Source organism: Choristoneura fumiferana, chromosome Z, assembly GCF_025370935.1.
Source record: "Choristoneura fumiferana chromosome Z, NRCan_CFum_1, whole genome shotgun sequence".
Taxonomy (NCBI): domain Eukaryota; kingdom Metazoa; phylum Arthropoda; class Insecta; order Lepidoptera; family Tortricidae; genus Choristoneura; species Choristoneura fumiferana.
In genome coordinates this window covers 35,782,327-35,802,790 of record NC_133472.1, presented here as the reverse complement: position 1 = coordinate 35,802,790, position 20,464 = coordinate 35,782,327, and the positions used below count along the sequence as shown (strand labels likewise).

The window sequence follows — 20,464 nt, the reverse complement described above, 5'->3', positions numbered from 1 at the left end:
GAAATTGTACAAACCTAAGCTAGCCAACTTTCATGACGATATTTTAAGGAATCTTTGTCTTTAATGGAGAATAAAGAAAACGCAAACTATCTTTAAGACATTTATTACAATCTACCTACCTACCAAATCAAGTGCTTTAAAAGACATTTTTTTAGGTGTTTCAATTGATTATGTTAAATCTTGGTTATCACCAAGTTTTAACTAATATAATAATTTAAGACAAGACAAATATAGGATAAACTATTCTATAGTTTTAGTTATGTACCTTTACGAAGACATCCAGCCTTTGTTATAATAAGTATAAAGCGTCAAGGCTAAATCAAGTGACCTACAAAGCTAATACATAATAATAAATTAGAGGATTAGTAGATTACTACATATGTCTGTCTACGTGTTAATTGAATTTGTTTTGCATGATTTACTCTTGAATTGTCGAGAACTGTTCGAAAGGTTAAAAGTCCTGTAACTTTCTCATTTGATCGAATGATTAAAATTTTGCATTATTTTTAAATCGCCGATTTTGCTTTCTGGAAATGTTATTGGCAGAATTTTTTGAAATTTCTTATAGTTTTTGATGAAATTTTATTTCGTTATTTTTGTAGCGATTTTATTTTGTAGTTGTGCGGTTACTGAGCTAATTACTTTTCTGCTCCAGTATATTGTTGGGCTCACGTAGATTACTGATCTAACATATTTTTATATTGTATAGAATTTTTAGATGAAATACTTATATGGCTTGCAATGAACAATAAAACAGATGCTCTTTTACCTTCATCTATTGATTTATAAACGTTTTATCACTTGCATCAATATACGCTAACATTAGCATGCCACTGTACCAATATACGCTAGTAATGTTTTAAACGTGCTATACAAAATACAGAAATATACCTTTATAAAAACCTCACTTGAAATATAAATGGTTTTATTAAGAAAAGTAATTGTATTAAGTGCTTTAATGAATGGAAGCACATTCAATGGATTCGTATTCCTGTTCAAATGTGTACTCGTATTTTATTGTGAAAGGTTCCTCATGTGATACATATATCGCATCGCACCCATTTGTATCCACATAACGGTTTAGCTTTTGTGCCTCTTCAGGGTTCCGTACCCAAAGGGTATAAACGGAAACCCTACTTCTATATACTACTTCGCTGTCCGTCCGTCTGTCACCAGGCTGTATCTCATGAACCATGATAGTTAGACAGTTGAAATTTCACAGATTATGTATAACTGTAGTCGATATAATATATATATAACAAAAAATAGAACAGAATAAATATTTAAAGGGGCCCCCATACAACAAATGTAATTTTTTGCCATTTTTTTGCTAATCCTAATGAAGTTGTATAGATGGTATGGAACCCTTCGTGCGCGAGTCTGATTAGCACTTTGCTTAAGCCAAGCTTTGACATGAAATATTGAGTCAAAGTCAAAATATCTTTATTCAATTTAGATTGTAACAAGCACTTATGAATGTCAAAAATTCTACCACCGGTTCGAAAAAACCTCTGTTGAGAAGAGTCTGGCAATAAACCTAGGTATATTTTGTAAACAGATTTACAATCATATTTTAGTGATATCTATACATCACAAGTATTTAGCACAACTACATATTTAAAACAGTTCTCAATTCGCTATTTGGAGTAAGCACTCGCCAATGCGGATCGGAATTATTTCCAAATTTCCCTATCCATGATATAATCATTAATTTTAATAATACGCCTTATATATTAATGTCTTCTTGACAATAGATTTAAATTTTGTGTCTGTTTCTGAGTCTTGGGAAACTTCTATAACTTCATACGGTTTACCCGTTTTCGCCATATACATAGCCAGGTACCATTTCTTAGGTGTGTATAAAAAATGTGTATAGGGGGTTATTAAAACCTGTACTATACTTTAAACCACATTAGGGCTACTAATTACTAATATGATCCAAGTAGAAAAATACTGTGATTCGAAAAAAAAAGTTTTGCATGGAAGTGGAGTCGCAAGAAGACTTTCTAATTTCGATGTTTTCCCACTTATATCGTATTAGTAATCAGTAGCCCTAATATGGGTTACAGTATAGTACAGGATTTTTTTTATCAACCTGTAGGTATATTGAAATTTACTGTTCTCATTTTAATTAAAGCATGCATGCCTTCGCCTTCTTTTTGGGGATGCTCAACTACCAGAATGCAATGTAATACTGCAATGTTATATTTCTAGCACGCGTACATGTAGGTATAGCCGAGGAAACTGAATCACGTACTGGTACTGGGGTGGAACCGTTGTACTACCAATGTTATGTTGACATCCCATACATTTGCCAAAGAAATCATAGCGAAATAGATCACGAAAAGGTTTCACATTGGATTTAGTTTCCATGACTGTCTATGAGAAATACGGCTATTGTGGTCTTGCCAAACCAAAACATGTTTTTTTTATATATACTATCAAATTATGTGCTCGTAGAACAGTTTAAACGGTCCGCACGCAGCGACGGCTAGCGCGTACACTGAGGCAACTGCCAGTTACACTCGACTTCCCCGGCCCCGCGACAATATCGGTGCCGCGTATAGTGGTGCATGTCGGTTGCCTCAGTATACGTTGTACCGATTAGCAAAACGGTGTTAGATGCATTCATATACGTCACTTTATTTCCAAAACTAATAGGAATATCGTGCAAATTTTTTATGTGGTAGGAAAATCCATTTATTAATAACAAAATTGTCAAAACTAAAAAGTCAGAAATTTGTCACTTGTAAAGTATACGTAGGAGATTATCATATGTCTGTCTACGTGTTAATTGAATTTGTTTTGCATGATTTACTCTTGAATTGTCGACAAACTGTTAATCGAATATCAGTTAAAAGTCATTGTTTCCTATTTTCATTTCATCGAATGATTAAAATACGTACTTATTTTTAAATCGCCGATTTTAATTTCTGGAAATGTTATTTGGCAGAACTTAATTTCATATTTTATTATTTCATACTTTTTTAAATGAAATTTATTTATTTCGTTATTTTTGTAGCGATTTATTTTTGTTGTGGTCGTCGTTCCAACGTTATCTAACCTACTTTTCTGGTAGCGATTTATTATTGTTGGGCTCACAGTTCTAACCTAACCTAACATACTTTCCTCGTAGCGATTTATTTTTGATGGGATCATAGTTCTAACCTTACCAAATTTACTGGTAGCGATTTATTTTTGATGGGGTCGCAGTTCTAACCTTACCTAACCTACTTTTTTTGGTAGCGATTTATTTTTGTTGGGGTCGCAATTCTTACCTAACCTAATCTACTTTTCTGATAGCGATTTTTTGAGGTCGTAGTTTTTCTAGTGTTTTATAATAATTCGTTGAAGAAATAAAAAGCGATATTATTTGTTCTGTCTCATGAATAGTTGATAAAATGTATTTTTAAGCAAAGAATAATCCTTGTACTGTTGTTCTAATAATTGTTTTAATATGTAATGAATAGTCGATGAAGTGAAATTACTCCAAGAGAAAATATTAGTACTTATTGAACATTCTATGATTTTTTTTCGATGAAATGAAATTCGATAAATAGTTGGTCGACATTTCAAGGGGCACCTGTTTTGCACGCGTAAATCATTTGACCAGATACTATGGATTGAAATTTCGTGATTTTACAAAACTTCCGTAGGAATTCCCAAAAATTGTATTGCAGTTTTCATTGACGTTTCGTTAAAAATAAGTAATAACCATGCCACATGACTCTAAGCCCTGCGGTTGTTATTTCGATATTTTATCCGTATCCCTTGAGAATATCGGGATAAAAAGCAGCATATGTTGTTCCCAATATCCAGCTATCTGCATACTAAATTTCATACAAATCCGTCCAGCCGTTTAAGCGTGAAGGAGTAACAAAAACAAACAGATACAAACATTCGCATTTATACATAATATTAGTAGGGTAAGATAGTTATAGTGTATAGATAAGATAAAATAAGATAGATAGTAAGTGTAAATAACAGCCGCCAGATACTTTGATTAATACTTGTCAATTTACGTTGCTGTACATTGCTGGCAATTATAATTTTGTTAAAAAGTTAACAAATTCTGAATTTTAGTTAATTAATTAAATTAATGTCATGGTTAACTTACAGAAACACGTTACTTAATAAAAACCCCCCTTATTAAAAGCCTGGCTGCCGGTAACACTGTATAATACAATTTAATACAATACCCTACAAAATCTTTTAACTACACATTAGAACTGGGAAAATCGGAAAAAATGCAACAGTGAAGAGTAGAAATTAAATGAGGGTGACAGCGGCACTCTTTCGTACTTACGAATACCTATAATACCTACTTAGGTATTAACGTCATAAAATGTTTATACCGAGCAACAAACTCGACTGAGTTCTTTCATCTCTTTTCTACTCTTTATTACCGTATAATAAACTATAGTCTTCATACAAATGGTGATTTTATCTAAACACTAATGACATTAAGCTTATTATAAATATTACCCGAAGTTTATTTGTAAACATTTTTTTTATATACCAACTAGTTACTACCTATATTAAACGATATTGTAACGGATAACTCACGTCTTAAACCTAGTTTAGCTCGACATGTTTCGGGCTAAGACGTGAGTTATCCGTTACAATATCGTTTAATATGATTGAGTCTCACTCACGGTAGTTACATGTTCATAGTTACTACCTAATTAGCCGCATAATAACGGAACGTCGCATATTAAATATATTGACCCGGATAACTCACGTCTGAAATCGAGTTTAGCTCGATATGTTTCGGGCTAATCCGTGAGCCGCTGAGTCGCGTTGCTCCGAAGACGAAGCGTTGCTGCAAAACTACAGCTTTATAGCATTGATAGTCCCTGAGCAAAGCCGCGGACGGACAGCAGACAGACATGGCGAAACTATAAGGGTTCCGTTTTTGCCATTTTGGCTCCGGAACCGTAAAAAATATTACTACGTACTTATACTAAATTAACTAGGTATTTTAAACTTAGGTAATTCGTAGGTAGGTGTTAGTTGCTTAGGTATTTAAAATCATTAGGTATTTAGATTTTAGGGACCCTGAACGTAGGTTATTTAACGATAGTTTATTTAATTTTAGACATTGCCATACGTAACGTACCTACCCAAAAATATACAATAATATCATGGGACAATTGATACCAACTGACCTAGTCCCAAACAAAGCAAAGCTTGTGCTATGGGTATATACCGGGTGTGGCCTGTACTTAATATGAGCAAGTAATCAAAACATAGATAATACTCCTCAAAATGAACAACATTAGTTCAGCCACTTTTAAAAATAATTAGTTTTTTATTTTTTATTACACTTTTAAGTTTCTTCTAAGAAGCAATGTAAAGCAAAATGCTTGATGTTTGTAGCGTGACAGGCGACGTCAGTTGGGTTCTAGGATGGCGTACATTGATAGCAGTATTTAATTTGTATGAAAAGAAGGAAAATTCAAGGTCTCCATTATTTTTAAAGTCGCTGAAATAATGTTGTTCAGTTTGACGAGGATGATCTATGTTTTAATTTTTTGCTCGTAAGGCCACACCACCACACCCGAGAACAAACAGTCGTATTATTCATGCCAATATCTGCCCCAACCGGGGATGGAACCCGGGATCACTTGGCTGTTGGCGTACTATGACGTGGGGTTTTCAGAAAAAAATGTACCCGTTTTGCCTTAATTATCCTTAATTTTCCATACAAAATTTATTAATCAGTTTTGTGACGGTCCATACAACATGTATTTTTTATTGCTTAAATCGATAGTGCTCGTGATTCCGAGTAGAAATAGCCCAAAATTTGTTAGGTTTAAAAAACAGTACATATACAGGATACACTTTTTTCTGAAAATGCCCGTCAAAGAAAATTAAATGAAAACTTATTTAACTTGATTGACGTTCGGTTGAAATTGTGAAAATAGAAATTTAACGTCGGGTCTCAAGACGAAAGATAGGATAGTATCTATTTGATAAAACAAAATAAACCAAGCCTCCAATCATCAGAGCTTGCTGTGGACTGGATATCATGGAAAAGGGTAAGGATATCATTCGCATAAATCACTCATAATTTGTCTGTAAAAAAGACCAACAGAGGCAAGTGAATCTATTCCTTCGACGTGTATACCACCTTTATTTCTTCCATAGTACTGGTGACTTCTTCGTTGATATCATTGTCATTCTCGTCTTGTGCTTTTTCTGGAAGTGCTGCATCACTTGTAAAGGCTGGTTCCGATGGGCGTAGTATAATATCAGGTGGCTTAAAAAAACAGTTCGGTAATTATTGAATCAGGAGATACTTTACGGAGGTCCATATCAATTAACTTTAAACAATTACTTTGCTCACCCACAACATTGCGATAATTAACATTTATTTTAGCTTAATATTTAGTTGTGGATTTAATCTGCACTTCACGCACGATATTTTTACACTATAGTCAATAGCCGTTATGAAGTAAATCCTGACACATTGCAAAACTGTGAAGTTTCTAAAAAAAAACACTATGAATCATAGATAAAAATGCAATGCTTACTTGTTGCGTGCAACAGAATAGTAAGTAGGTATAGCATTTTTTTTTCAATGGTTGACATTAACAATATCCAGGAACTTCATAGTTGCGCAATGTCAGGTTTGTCTTGATTCGCGCTGTCATCGTTCATCCACCATTACGTCTCATATTTCGTTTTCTAGAATTTTTTTACCGTACAACGGCAAAAACTACTAGACACTGGCAAAATTGTCCTCCGATGGACAGAGCCATATTTTTTTAAAGAAACAACAACAACAGGTTTGTCTTCTTATTCTTCTTCTTCTTCTTCTTGCCGGGCACTATATCTAAAAAGACCCGCTCCCGCTTCGACAAAGAGAGATGTAAGAATAAACTTCCCTAATTATACTCATTTCTCACATTGATATTTTTCACCTCCCTTTACCCAAAACTATACATATAATAATAAGTATTATCAATCTTCCGTGGAAAATTATCTAACTGAATTACTTGGAAAAACCAATGCGTAGTTTTAAAGATTAAAGCGTACTGACAGACAGCGGGAATTGATTTTTTATACTACCTACGAAAAATATAGGTACCATCAGCCAAATATGTGGTCTACCACCCTAGAGGTGATAATCGTTTGCATGTCATAAAACAATAATGCCAAAAGACGTGTCTGTCAACTTGAAAGTTCGACTTTAGCGACATATTAATTTGATAGGAACTTGTTTAAAAATTGGTAGACCACTTATTTGGCTGATGGTGCCTACATTTTGTGCGATATAGACTCTGAGGCCGTATTGTCGAACGTTTCTGACGCTCGCGATCGCAATCAAATGACAGACTTTGCATATAAAAACTGTCACTTGATTGCGATCGCGAGCGCCAGAAACGTTAGACAATACGGCCCCTGACCCGTTTAACTGCCACGGAAGTTGAAAATTCCAAAACATTAAACACAGCGTTTTTTTTTTACACAGTATAGGCTTGCGTTTGGCCACAATCACGCCTGATGGAAAGCGAGGATGAGGCCTACGATGGAGCACGCTTGCCTAGTAAATGCTCATTCACCCTAGACTTGAAGGCGGCCAAATTGTAGTGTTCAGGAAACACAGTCGCAGGCAGGGAATTCCACTCTTTTGCTGTGCGGTTGATGAAGGAAGAGCGAAAACGCTTTGTGCGGATTTTTGGAATACTGACAACGAAAGGGTGGAGACCCCGCCTACTTCTGACCCCACCACCACCTTGAGGCGCCTTGGAGTTTCCTCTCTGAAGTTTTTTGCCTTTCTTAATGAAATCGTGGTTTTAATTTTTAAATATATATTTAATTGTTTAGTTTCGATCTGTTCCGATTATAGAAGTTAAAAAATGCCGAGCGGCTAACTTCAAGCCAATCGTAAACAAAGTGATAGTTCCGTTTCATCTTCTTGCATAATGGAGGTGTAAATGTAATTCTGAGTCGACCGCTTTCAGAGGAGGCGATGCTGATTTACAGGTTCATTAGACAGGCCTTTGCATCCAGAGACGTGGCTTCAGTGCAACGGAGAGCGTGAAATTTGTAGTGTGGTGTATATAACTGAGGCTCCCCATGAGGCTGACATAGTCACATTTGGTGTACTAAAGCCTCATTAAAATACTAGATTAAAAAAAAATCTTCTTGCATGGTAGGTGAGTAACTGTTGCAGTTAGGTAACAACTGTTCTAGATTGACGAAGCTTCAGAAAATAACTTACCGCATCATCATTTGGACAAGCATCAGCCTTCAAAGATGGTATGGTGCCATCACCATCTGCGAACTGCTCTGGTGCAGGAATCCAATCATCTTTGGGAGTTTCATTCAAATCAAGCCCCATGGGTAAACTAAAATGAAAAATAACTTGCTTTTTGATTTCGTGCGACAGTCATGCATATTTATCCCATAATTTTTGATCGGATTGCATTGAACATGATTCTAACAGACGGAGGTTGCAACGAATAAAATGTTCAACGACATCTATCTATACATATATACAAATACCTAAACATATTATATAATATAATAAAGCGAAGTGGGTCGAAAGTCCGTACATACAACGGCAAAACCTACTAGACACTATAAAAAATGGACCCCCAATGAGCATTATACAGTGTGTGGCCCAGAACCAGGGATAATATTAAAAACAAACGTTCTATAGATCACCGGTAACTGGATCATCATGGTTACTCTTAATAAAAATTAAAACTTAACTTTTGACATTTTTTTCTAATATTCTTAATCGTAAATTCAATGTACGCCATATCGAAAATACAAACTGAGACATGGATGCACAGAAAAACCAGAAAAAGAGACCAGCGCTGGGAATCGAACCCAGGTCCTCAGCAATCCGTGCTGCGTGCTATAACCCCTACACCACCGCTGGACAGGAATTTAGACACGAATTTTTCCTATGCATACATATCTCAGGTTGCTTATTTCTACTACGCTACTTATGCAGCAGCACTAGCGACATCTACGTTTTCGCTCTCATCGAGAGACGTCACATTCTATCGGAACCAACCGCTCACCCAGACAAGAGATGTCGCTAATAAGCAATCAAATTATATATATGATATGGTTTCACGGGATACCCGTAAAAGTAACAAATTTGGAGTTGAAATAAAAAATACAAAAAGACTCCAAATAACCAATCAATGTACGCCGTCCTAGAACCCAACTGACGTCGCCTGTCGCACTACAAATATCAAACATTTTGCTTTACATTGCTTCTTCGAATAAACTTTAAAGTGTGATAAAAACAAAAACAAAAACTTTTTAAAGTCGCTGAACTAATTTTGTTCATTTTGACGAGTACGATCTGTGTTTTAATCAGGCCACACTTTGTAGATGTGAAACTTGGTCAGATTTCTTAGTTGATTATTTAGCCGTAGTTTGAAGGGATTTTTCGAAAATCCCACGGAAACGGGCAATGTGGGATATTACCCGCATTCCTATGAAGTATTGTGTAAACATAAAAATCTACGCAGACGAAGTTGCGGGCAATAGCTAGTTATAAATAAGTATGTCCTGCGCGCCAAAAATCTCTTTATTTTTTGCACATCTGCGGTTTTCACTACCATTTACAGGCCTAATTTTATCCGTGGTCGGATAGTTTTTATTAAAATTTACGCTTCAATTATTATAAACTTGCGTAACTATGTAGGTAGGTCCGATTGGTAGGTATCCACTTTTCTATGCAGTTAGTCATGGGCATGGGCGTACCCAGCTTCTGGCCTAGGGGGTGCAAGTCAGATTTTTAGGTCAGATCACCCGCGCTTGTAAGTCATACGGAGCAAGTTCATACATTTTCTGCGAGTGTGAGTGAAAATATTATTTATTAATTTATTTTAATTTTCCAAACTTACAATTATCAATACAGGTTACATACCCAATTTAGCTAAAAAATACACGACTTAAATATTTTATGTAGGTACACAAAATACATGAACTCGCCCTAATCACTAATCAAAAATGTAAACGAGGCGTAATGTATTGCAGAAAATACAATTTCTGGGGCCATCTGACTCACTATGGGAACCTCTGCTGGTCTAACACACTTTGAATCGCAATCGTTTTCACCATAACTTTCTGTCACTCGGTTTAGGCTGTGGGAAGAAAAAGATGGTGAATGGGATGGGATCGCGACCAGGCGCTCAGACTCTCAGGCAAGATTTAGACAATTTATGGCCTCATATACACCTATGTATTAGTCTTTAAACTTTGATTACCTGTAAAAAGTAGTTTTTTTTTCAACACACTTTTTTGAACTGTTTTCTTATGGCGTGGGACTTTATTAACTCTCTACTCTTTTGCAGTTACTGCCCAAATATTTAGAGCACAACCTTATATATAGGCGATCTCTGTAAGTACTTCAGAAAAATCGTTCTAAAAGTAGCCGCCCTAAGTCCCGCCCTTTTAAAAACAAAGAAAGTGGAATGAAACAAAAAATTGCGAATCAAACTCGCACGGAGAGGGTTCCGCACGATTAAATATGGTAATAATGGATTCAAAAATGAAATTATTTAACTAAGGCACGCATTTGAACGTAAATGGGGGAGGCCTTTGCCCAGCCGTGAGATACTTCTCTTGGCTAATAAATAACAATATTACGTGTAATCTGTAGGTACGTATAGCACTAAATTAGGCCCAGTAGTTTCCTAAGTAAGAAGAGAGGGGGAGAAAATGGTCAATTATCACCTAATTCTATTTTCTTATAAATTCAGAACTGGTTAACTTAAAATTATAAAAAATATGAGAAGCTCACAACAAGCTCTTTCGTTTGATTTGTCACACGATATACGATTATGTATGTACCTACTTTATAAATATCTACCACATTTTTTTTAATTTACTTACTATTTTATCCTTCAAAAGCCTTGTAAAATTCAAATAAAATAATAAAAATGCAAATATGCATTATATTTCTGTCATTGGGTCACCGACTTACTTTATGTGTGCCGAAGTTCAACTCAATCGGTTTAGTAGATTTTAAGCGATTTGGGTAAAGGCTGAAAAGACTTGGGTAAGCACAAGTGATCCTGGAAAGGCTCCATTTCTTATTATGAAGCACGAAACTCTAAAAAGTCAACACAAATGTGACAGAGATTTACACAAGCAAAACGGGTTACCGCCCATAGCCCCGCCCACTTTAAAGTAAACAAAAAGGAAAGGAGAAAAAAAATGCGAACAAAAATACGGCAGAAATGTAAATAAATTAACACGGACTTTTCTGAACAGCGCGTAGGCGGTATTCTTCTTTTAACACACAAAAGTTTTTTGAAAAAGTTTAAAAGAGGGTTTTTGTAACTTTCCATCAACGTTATTGAAGTTTCCGTGCCTCAAAGTCTACTTTGCTGTTACAGTTTTCCTTTTGAATTCGATACGCTGATGCGGATTTTTTGTACGGTTGAAAATAAACAAATTTAGCTTGGAGATTGAGAAACCTGAATATTTCGCAAACCAATCTCTGAAACCAAAGTTGATGTTTGCAAATCTAGCATTTATTTTATATCTCAATAATATAATAATAAAATCATTTATTGCCACAGACATAAGACAGGACTAAGTATACAAATTAAAAACAATTACACACAAGCAGGTGGCAATAGGCTCAGGCTCAGCATATATGCTGCGAGCAAAAGGAAAAAAACTTGCAGCGTCGATTTTCAGCCTGCGCCCGTCCCACAGCGTAAATTTTAATTCGAGCCGGGTAAGGCTGCATTGTTGCTAGTATTTATTTGTTACTGTCAAAAATATACCAGCAATATACTTTAAAAAAAATATAACAAAAAATACTCAAGATAAGGATGATTTTTTCTTTGTTTGAGAAAAATGTGTTTTTCATCCACATGTGCACCCAGCGCTTTTACTTCACGTGACAATTCTATTCCTCTTAGGTACCTACCTACTTACTCAGAAGGCAAGCAGAGGCAGCGGTTCCGTATTTAATGGCTCTCGAGCTCCGGCAAAAATGAAGGTCTGGCGTTACTGCCTGCTTTCTGGTTGCCAGTATTTGTACTATTACTTATTCTGTGCCATTAGTTTAGAATAGGATCCATATTAATGAACTAAAACAATTACTTTGCTCACCCGCGACCTTATCATGAAGCTGTATACGAGTTTCCAGCTGATTATCTCTCATTCCGAGATTTACCCCATCTGATTCCTTAGATGACTGGATAACAAAGTGTCGGCATGAGATGAGATTTGAACTCACGCACCAACAACAACAATGACAGGCGGCATTTTGACATTTGCATAAGTTTACATTAGTTTTTCGAACCGATAGCAAATTCAACAGCCGGCTTCAAGTAAGACTTAAAGTTTCTTTAAGACGGTACAATTGTTTTTTTTATAACAAATCACTTTTACCACCGATACTACGTCCAGCAACTTTTGGAAGTCTTCTGTCCAGCCACTTTTGGAAATATACTGTCCAGCAACTTTTGAAAGTTTACTGTCCAGCCACTTATGGAAGTCTACTGTCCAGCCACTTTTGAAAATATAATGTCCGGCCATTTTTGGAAATATACTGTCCAGCAACTTTTGGAAGTTTACTGTCCAGCCACTTATGGAAGTCTACTGTCCAGCAACTTTTGGAAGTTTACTGTCCGGCCACTTTTGAAAATATAATGTCCGGCCACTTTTGGAAATATACTGTATAGCTACTTTTGGAAATTTATAATGTAAATGGAGTTTTGTTTGTAACTATGTTCAGTAACTTATGTACAATTCATGTGTCTAGTATCTTTTGTAACGTTATTTTGTTTGGCAAGTTTCGTTGCGGACTGTACGGTAGGTACGCATCCAACGAATCGGGGTTTCCCCGCACAACGAGAATGAAGTCTGCAGGGCTACTACGAAACTCGAAGTGCGTATCGTACCGTCCCTTTCGCTCTCGTATTAAATAGTATAAGTGTCAGAGGGACCACACGACACGAACTTCGAGTTCCGAGTTTCGTAGTAGCCCTGCTGGAGTACCTGCGTTCCGAATGAGGGCTATCTCGTATGAATTCGCCGCTAGAGGTGCTTGTAGCGTGAGGTCTCCAAAATGTCAAATCTCGTAGTTTTTGGGTGAGCTACGCGGGTTTATTTATAATAAGAATAATTTTGAGGATATTTTGCATTACCTGAAATTAATTATGGCAATTATGCGTTACGGGGCAATGAATGTCTGTGTTTTGAGACAGTTTTGTGTTTCGGAAACTTTTGTCCTCTCTTTTTTTTCGAACATAACGGGACTACGCAACACTGTGGTACTTAGCTCGATATTTTTATGGTACGGTTTTAAGGTGTATTAAATATGATTTTAATCTAAACTTTGTTTTCACGCCCGTAATAACAAACTTTGAAAGCCACACTTAAAAACCTCACGCAACAGTGGCTCCATCTAGAAAGACAAAAAACGATAACCCTCATTAACGCTCGTTTACCTTACCTATATCGTTAAATACAGCTATGTTTGAAATACTTTGTATGAAATAAGTATTTCATCAACTGAATACATGCGTCAAAAAAAAGGAATAATATTGAGGAAATATACATTTTTTTTTAAAAAAGCTTGGTGCGTGCACGGCCGCTAGTCTATGCGGGGCCCCAGGCAGTTGCCTAAACCGCCTTATGGATAATTCGGCCCTGGATACATAAATAAGCCAAATTTCTGCATAATCGTATACTTTGTTTATTAAACCAAGATACTAAAAGTGACAGTATGAAATGTCAAATGTAAAAATAATGTGACCAGCAAGCATAATACGAATAGTACTGCACTCTGATTTCGGTTTTCGACATAATCGCAAATAATCGATAAAACATAATATTTTATGGAAAAAAAAATAACATTAAAGCATTAAATATTCTACTTTTCAAAAGCATTGATCTTTAAGGCAAAAGTAGCTTAGAATCGAAATGACATTTAAACATCAACATCTACCAAAAGTAGAAATATCTCCTAAACGGTGGCTTTTTTCACTATTGAAAAGGATCTATACTTACCCATTTTACCTTTTTTAGAATGTCTTAAGTGTCCTATGTGTTAGTACGTCACAGATCCGTTCATTGTTAACATTTTATATGTATAATATAGGTACTTACTGAAACTTTACAGTAATAACCGGTTGTGGCACATCACTATTTTATAAGATGTAAAAAATAGGTAACACATGAAACGTCATTTTAGTATCCTGCTTTAATAAAAGAGTATATACCAGGATGTGATCAAAAATTATTTGAAAAAATTGTAAAATTAGATAAGTACTTACCTTCGTAATAAATGACATTTGCACAAATTTTTTTTAACGATTACTTTTCTAATATTTCAAAAAAGGTGCTCTAATTTATTTTTACTTACATTTCATTTTGCAAACTTCGCGCGGAAAAGATGGTAAGTTTCCTTTGAATATTCTGCATCCGAATATCTTGGTCTTAGCAATCGTGGGCCCTTTATTATTGGCTCGCCTTTTTATTTTCGGAAGCAACGATTTTAGTAAAAAAGCACCGCGGAGGCTGCGCGCACGCCAGTCTGTTTTGACAGTGCGCGAGGCAGGTTGTACTAAGGCCGTGGAGACCGTGTGATACACGGTAAGTTTTTTGTTTTTAAATTTACGCAACGACGCTGCGTTCTAGAAACGAATCGCCGAAATTAGTTCTTCCGTTTCGTTTTCTATTAAGGTCCAGTTATTATTACTTAATCGCATTCACTTTTGTTTATTCTTTTATATTCGTGTTGTTATTATGTGCGATGCAAGTGTCGAGGATCAAACTTTCAGTAAACTTATACACTTAACACGTAGACTTATCACGTAAGTTTTTCTGTAACCATTGAAGATTTTTTCATAGAAAAAGGTAGTATCTATTCGAACCACTCAAAAATATGATACTACGGTCATTTGCGTCGGAATAAGAGTCTGTGGTACTTTTTTACACTTGACTGTACTTAAACCGCCGTAGCCGTGTTGTGTATCTTGTATTAGAAATTTCAGTGTAGAAAAGAACGACAGACGTGCAGAAATTATCTTTTATTTATTATCTCATTTCTAATGGTGTTAAAAAGATTATATACTTTATTTTCAGAATCATTTCCAGTTTATAACATAGTCAATATTTATTCCTAACGAGTTATACGTTGCATTTATTTTACTGTGGTTGTCTTTCTGAACGGATATTGTAATGTATAATTTTTGGCCTTTTAGAGTTCCGTATCCTATGATTTGATCGTATATAACTGCAATACCATACTAATATTATAAATGCGAAAGTGTGTTTGTATGTTTGTGTGTTTGTCCGTCTTTCACATCGTAACGGAGCTACGGATTGACGTGATTTTTGGCATAGATATAGTTTATGGGTTAGAGAGTGACATAGGCTACTTTTTATCCCGCAAAAAAACACAGTTCCCGAAGGACAGCGCGCGATAACCGAATACCACACGGGCAGAGCCGCGGGCAAAAGCTAGTAGTTAAAAGTCATCGAAATTGAACTAAATTGATAGGTGAAATTTCAAGTTCGTGCGGTAAATATTTTTTTTAAATGGCGAAAGTTAGTAAGAATACGTAATAGCTTTTAATATGTAAACAACCATTTAACTTTTTATCGATTTATAGTAATTACTTTAAAAACTGTACATAAATGCAAGTTAATATTTTCTGAAAATATATTTTCCTTGAAAAACCTACCAACCTATTTATTTATTTTACTACTAAAGCCAAGTAGATACATAAATAGTTCTAAATCTACTTTACTCACTAAAGACTCTTCTCTTAGTAGGTACCTAAATAGTTTAATAGTCAAATATCTATATTAACGTCCCAAGTCCCTTTCCTACAATAAATAAATATTATAGATCTCTTACGACTAAGTAACGAAATTAAAACAATTTTTAATTGACTAACAGCAGGTACAAGTTAATATTGTAAATAATAAAAAAGTAGATATTTCAATATTTATAGATACCTTTAGGTACATAGGTACATTTATTATAAAGACCAAATGAAATGTTTAAAGAACCGGCCAAAAGTGTGTCGGACAAGCCCAAGATAGGGTTCCGTAGCCATTACGAAAAAAATCAGGTAATATTATGTGCGTTATAACACAATTAAAACACTTACTACAGTCTTAAAATCTATTACCAGAAAAAGAGCGTATCTTCACGGCACTTACGTCCTTTTATTGAGAAGCGCAGTTTTTCGGCAATAACTCAAAAACGTCCGATCATGTTAAAACCAATTTTCGTTGAAAGTATCTATTAAGCCTTTTCATATTTTTTGCATATTTTTTGAACAAACGGTTTACATAATAGAAGGGGGGAAACAATTTTTGCTACTTTGGGAGCGATTATTTCCGGAAATCTTCACTTAATCAATAAAGTTTTTGAGAAACCTTACTATCTTTTCAAAAGAGCTGTCGAACTATCTGCCACACGTTGATGCGAGTTAAAAAAAATTGTTCAAATTCTGTTACGTGTAGTGGAGTGCCCCCCCTATAAATATTTATATTTGTAATTGAACTACAAAACGAAATAGCGGCTTTGACAAGACATCTGTACTCCAAATTTCATTGATATACATCTTGTAGTTTTTGAGTAAAATGCCTGTGACATACGGACGGACGGACAGACAGACGGACTTGACAAAACTATAAGGGTTCCGTTTTTGCCATTTTGGCTCCGGAACCCTAAAAATCACGTCATGCCCACGTCTGTAAACTGAATAATTCTGAAATGCATTTGTAAATATAAAAAATATTACTTACGTATTATCAATGAAGTAGGTAAAACGTCAATTTATTTTACACTAGCCGTTACCCGCGACTTCGTCCGCGTAGTATTCGGTTATCGCTATTCGGCGGGAACTATGCAATTTTCTGGGATAAAAACTAATCTATGTCCTTCCCCAGGACTTAAACTATCTGTATACCGAAAATCATCTAAATCGGTTCAGCGTTTTAGACGTGGTAAAGTAACAAACGAACAAACTGACAGAGAAGTGAGATGGGATTTTTTTAACGTCACTCATATTTTTGCCCTTGACTTGTTATCTGTATTTACGTGTAGACGTGTACCTTGCCTTTGTCACCTGTTTTGAACTTTGGCTTTTATTTCTTTACACTCTTCCAAGTAAATTATGATCCACTTCCGATTGATTTTAAATTTAGTAGGTACATGTATCTACTTTACGTACAGTCGAATGCAAAAATATATATACACCCATAGCGTCAAATTATGTATAAGTATACTGACCTTATGTTTAGTGGAATAAAGGTGTATAGATATATATATGACGACTTGGTAACGTAATATATTTATGCTTTTGAACGTACATACATAGATGCATAATACCTCTCTCACTTCACTACCTACTTTAAACGTTCAAAGTTTTTGGTTATAAAATAATTTGTAATACAAGCTTACTGTACTTTTTGACAACTTTACTTGCATTGTCACCCAAACTACATTTTGCATAGGTACCAAATTTCAAGTCGATGCCATTAACCGTTCTGCGGAGACGATCCTGGCCGGACTACCAGGAAGTCACTAGGTACCAGATTATTGTATTGACACAAATATACATAAGTAAATACCAAATATCAAGACAATCCGACTAATGGAAGTTGGTCGAATTTAACTTGTAAGATTTGACTATAGACAGACAGACAGACAGACAACGGGACAGATGAAACTAAATGAAACCTAGTAATAACAGCACATTAATAAAACACCGTCAGTGTAAGCTCGTATTCAAATAAAATTATGAATAAATAACACTGTAACATTGTTGCATAACTAAGCACTTAATCCGATTTTAAACGGTTCAATCCAAGAACTCTCGAAAACTATGTAGTAAAAATAAAAACTGCAAATGCAAAATATAATAAACTTTTTTTGTTTAAACTTAATCTAGGTACTAGTTTGAAGTTGGTGCCAAAGCACGAGCCAGGAGGAGTCATAGAAGCCCATCAGGTAGACGACTATAGGTCTACTCCTACTGGCTAGTGCTGAGACACCAACTTCAAAGTGGTACCTAGATAAAAATCGGACTACTCTGTAAAAAGTTATGCGTGGTCATACATAAAGAAACATAATATATAAGGTCTTCTTGAGAAACTCCTCCTTTTTTTTCGTGGGTTAAAAATTGACGTCGATCAATTCAATTTAATAGTTTTAACTTTAACATTAGTTACCGTCGAGTTGGTAGCAGTAGGCTATTTCTCAGCTGTGTTAGCACTTGCATCAATCTGTTCAAAAGATGTCAACATACCTGTCTACACACTAAATACCTTGCAATGTGAATACATACAGTCAAGGGCATAAAGTGGACGACTAGACAGAATTTACTGGAGTGAGGACTTGTGACAGATGCAGTCCGTATGGTATTGCAATAAAAACGTACAATTTACACAAACATGATCAAGGAGGGCAAATATATGAATACGTACATATGTAGTTATATACAGCCATCTCAGCAAATAAGTACTCCGACCTTATGGTTAGTAGGCATAAAAGTGTAATCGCAACATTTTTTACGTTTTTGTAACATATATTTACCAACGTGCATTTATGACCTTGACTGTACACCAAACTAGTCAGATGTAGTGTTTCTACCTGTGATGACATAGGGTGTTACGTATTATATGGGACATATTTCGCGTATTTATTGGCTGTGCAAATCATAAAATTTCTACTGTTTTGGTTACATCTCACCTCACTGTACTTTGCAATTCTGAGCTATAGACTCCGATTGTTAGATACAGTTTGCCAAATCACTGCGTTATTTTCAGAGATACACTAACGGTCCTTTATGTACCTATCACGTTATTTAAGTGCAATTTTTTAAAACTTTTTAAATCTAATCGAAATGTTCCGAAACACTATTTGTAGTAGTACCTAGGTACTTAAATTAACGTTTACATTATTATAACCGTATGAATTTTTAACAACACGTTTCCGATTTCATGACAAGAAGCGACCCCAAATTACATAAGTGCTTACAAAATATTACATTTTCAAATAACTACACGATAAGTAATTTTTTTTTTATCGTCCTATTTTATAAATATCTGTACTTTCTCTTAATATTTGCAAAGAAATTCACTAACTTTCATTTCATGTTTAATTTCTAGGGTTCCGTAGTCAACTAGGAACCCTTATAGTTTCGACATGTCTGTCCGTCTGTCTGTCTGTCTGTCTGCGGGTAAGATCAGAGACCGTTAGTACTAGAAAGCTGTAATTTGACATAAATATACACATCAGTCACGCCGACAAAGTGGTACAATAAAAATAAGTTAAAATAAAATTCTAGGGTACCTCCCATAGACGTAAACAGGAGTTGTTTTTTTTTTCTCGACTAACCCTACATTGTGGTACCCCACGATACCTCGATACCTCGTTACCTCGTTAGATAGGTCTTTTAAAACCATTGGGGGGTTGATAAGACAACTTTTCTATTCAGTTCAACTTTAAAGTGCAAATTTTCATTGAAATCGAGCCCCCCCCCCTCTAAAATCTAAACTGTTTGGTGGAAAAATTTGAAAAAATTCAGAATGGTAGTAAATATATCAAACTTACAAGGAAAATTATAGCGGCTAAGATTGCTTGAGAATTATTAGTAGTTTAAGAGTAAATAGCAGCCTAAGGTATAAAATACCTAAACTTGGAAGATTCAGTACACAATACGAAATCCGGAGAAAAATATTATATGATTTTTTCGTAATGGCTACGGAACCCTATCCTGCGCGTGTACCACACACTCCTCGCCCCTTTTTTAATTAATATCGTTTTACGGCAAATTGATGCCTTGACCTTTTGGCTCTTTGCGCAACGGACATGGTCGAAGGGAGACGGACGCTGCGCTTCTCGTATCAAATAACGATGGAAAATCACTTTTTATGGAAAACAAACTCGAAGGTTGGCCGGACTGTAGCAAATAATTAATTTGAATATAATTAATAAATATTCGCAACTCCACAATAAATATTTTTAGATATCAGAATGCAGTAGGTACGTAATAAAATGCCAAAATACTTGCAAACCATCAATCAGTCAGTTAAGACTTTTCTTTTTAAGTACAGGCTTTTATTTTACTTTCAATGCTGGTGTGTAACTATGTATGCATGTAGTTGTATACAAATTGTTGTAATCATAGTGATCGAATTGACTTGAAATTTGGAGGACAATGCAAGTACGGTAAACAAAAATTGGACTCAGCCAAAATGCTTATACCAAAATTTATTTTTGCAGACTTGTTTTTATGATGTAAGTTGCGTATTTTTAAACTACATTGACCATTCTGAAAATTAAATGCATCATATATTACTAATAATGTCTAGGCCTAGTAGGTACCTAAACTGCCGCATGCCGGCTACACTCACAGATTTCAGCTAATTTTTCTAAATGCCTAACAGATTGAAATAAGTAAGTACCTACTTAATTATTAATTTAAATACTTAACACTGCAAA

General features: G+C 35.2%; 1 protein-coding gene across 2 annotated transcripts; it reads right to left on the bottom strand.

Moving 5' to 3' along the window:
- Window positions 1-5,783: 5,783 nt before the first annotated feature.
- LOC141439840 (uncharacterized) lies at window positions 5,784-14,427 on the bottom strand. Of its 2 annotated transcripts, none has more exons than XM_074104234.1 (3): window positions 14,363-14,427; window positions 8,231-8,357; window positions 5,784-6,262 (listed from the first exon to the last, which is right to left on the bottom strand). In XM_074104234.1, exons 1-3 carry the CDS (start codon window positions 14,419-14,421, stop codon window positions 6,110-6,112), a joined length of 339 nt encoding a protein of 112 aa, XP_073960335.1. In that variant the 5' UTR covers window positions 14,422-14,427; the 3' UTR covers window positions 5,784-6,109. The 2 variants fall into 2 exon arrangements, with proteins under 2 accessions (XP_073960335.1, XP_073960342.1); XM_074104241.1 differs by lacking the exon at window positions 14,363-14,427 and adding an exon at window positions 10,242-10,324.
- Window positions 14,428-20,464: the final 6,037 nt, after the last annotated feature.

Coding starts and splice junctions, on each gene's coding strand:
- LOC141439840 (XM_074104234.1), bottom strand. CDS start 14,421: ATGCAGAATATTCAAAGGAAACTTACCATCTTTTCCGCGCGAAGTTTG. Junction 8,358..14,362: donor CGAAGTTTGCAAAATGAAAT/GTAAGTAAAAAT, acceptor TTTTCATTTTAG/TTTACCCATGGGGCTTGATT. Junction 6,263..8,230: donor CTTGTCCAAATGATGATGCG/GTAAGTTATTTT, acceptor TGTTTTTTTAAG/CCACCTGATATTATACTACG.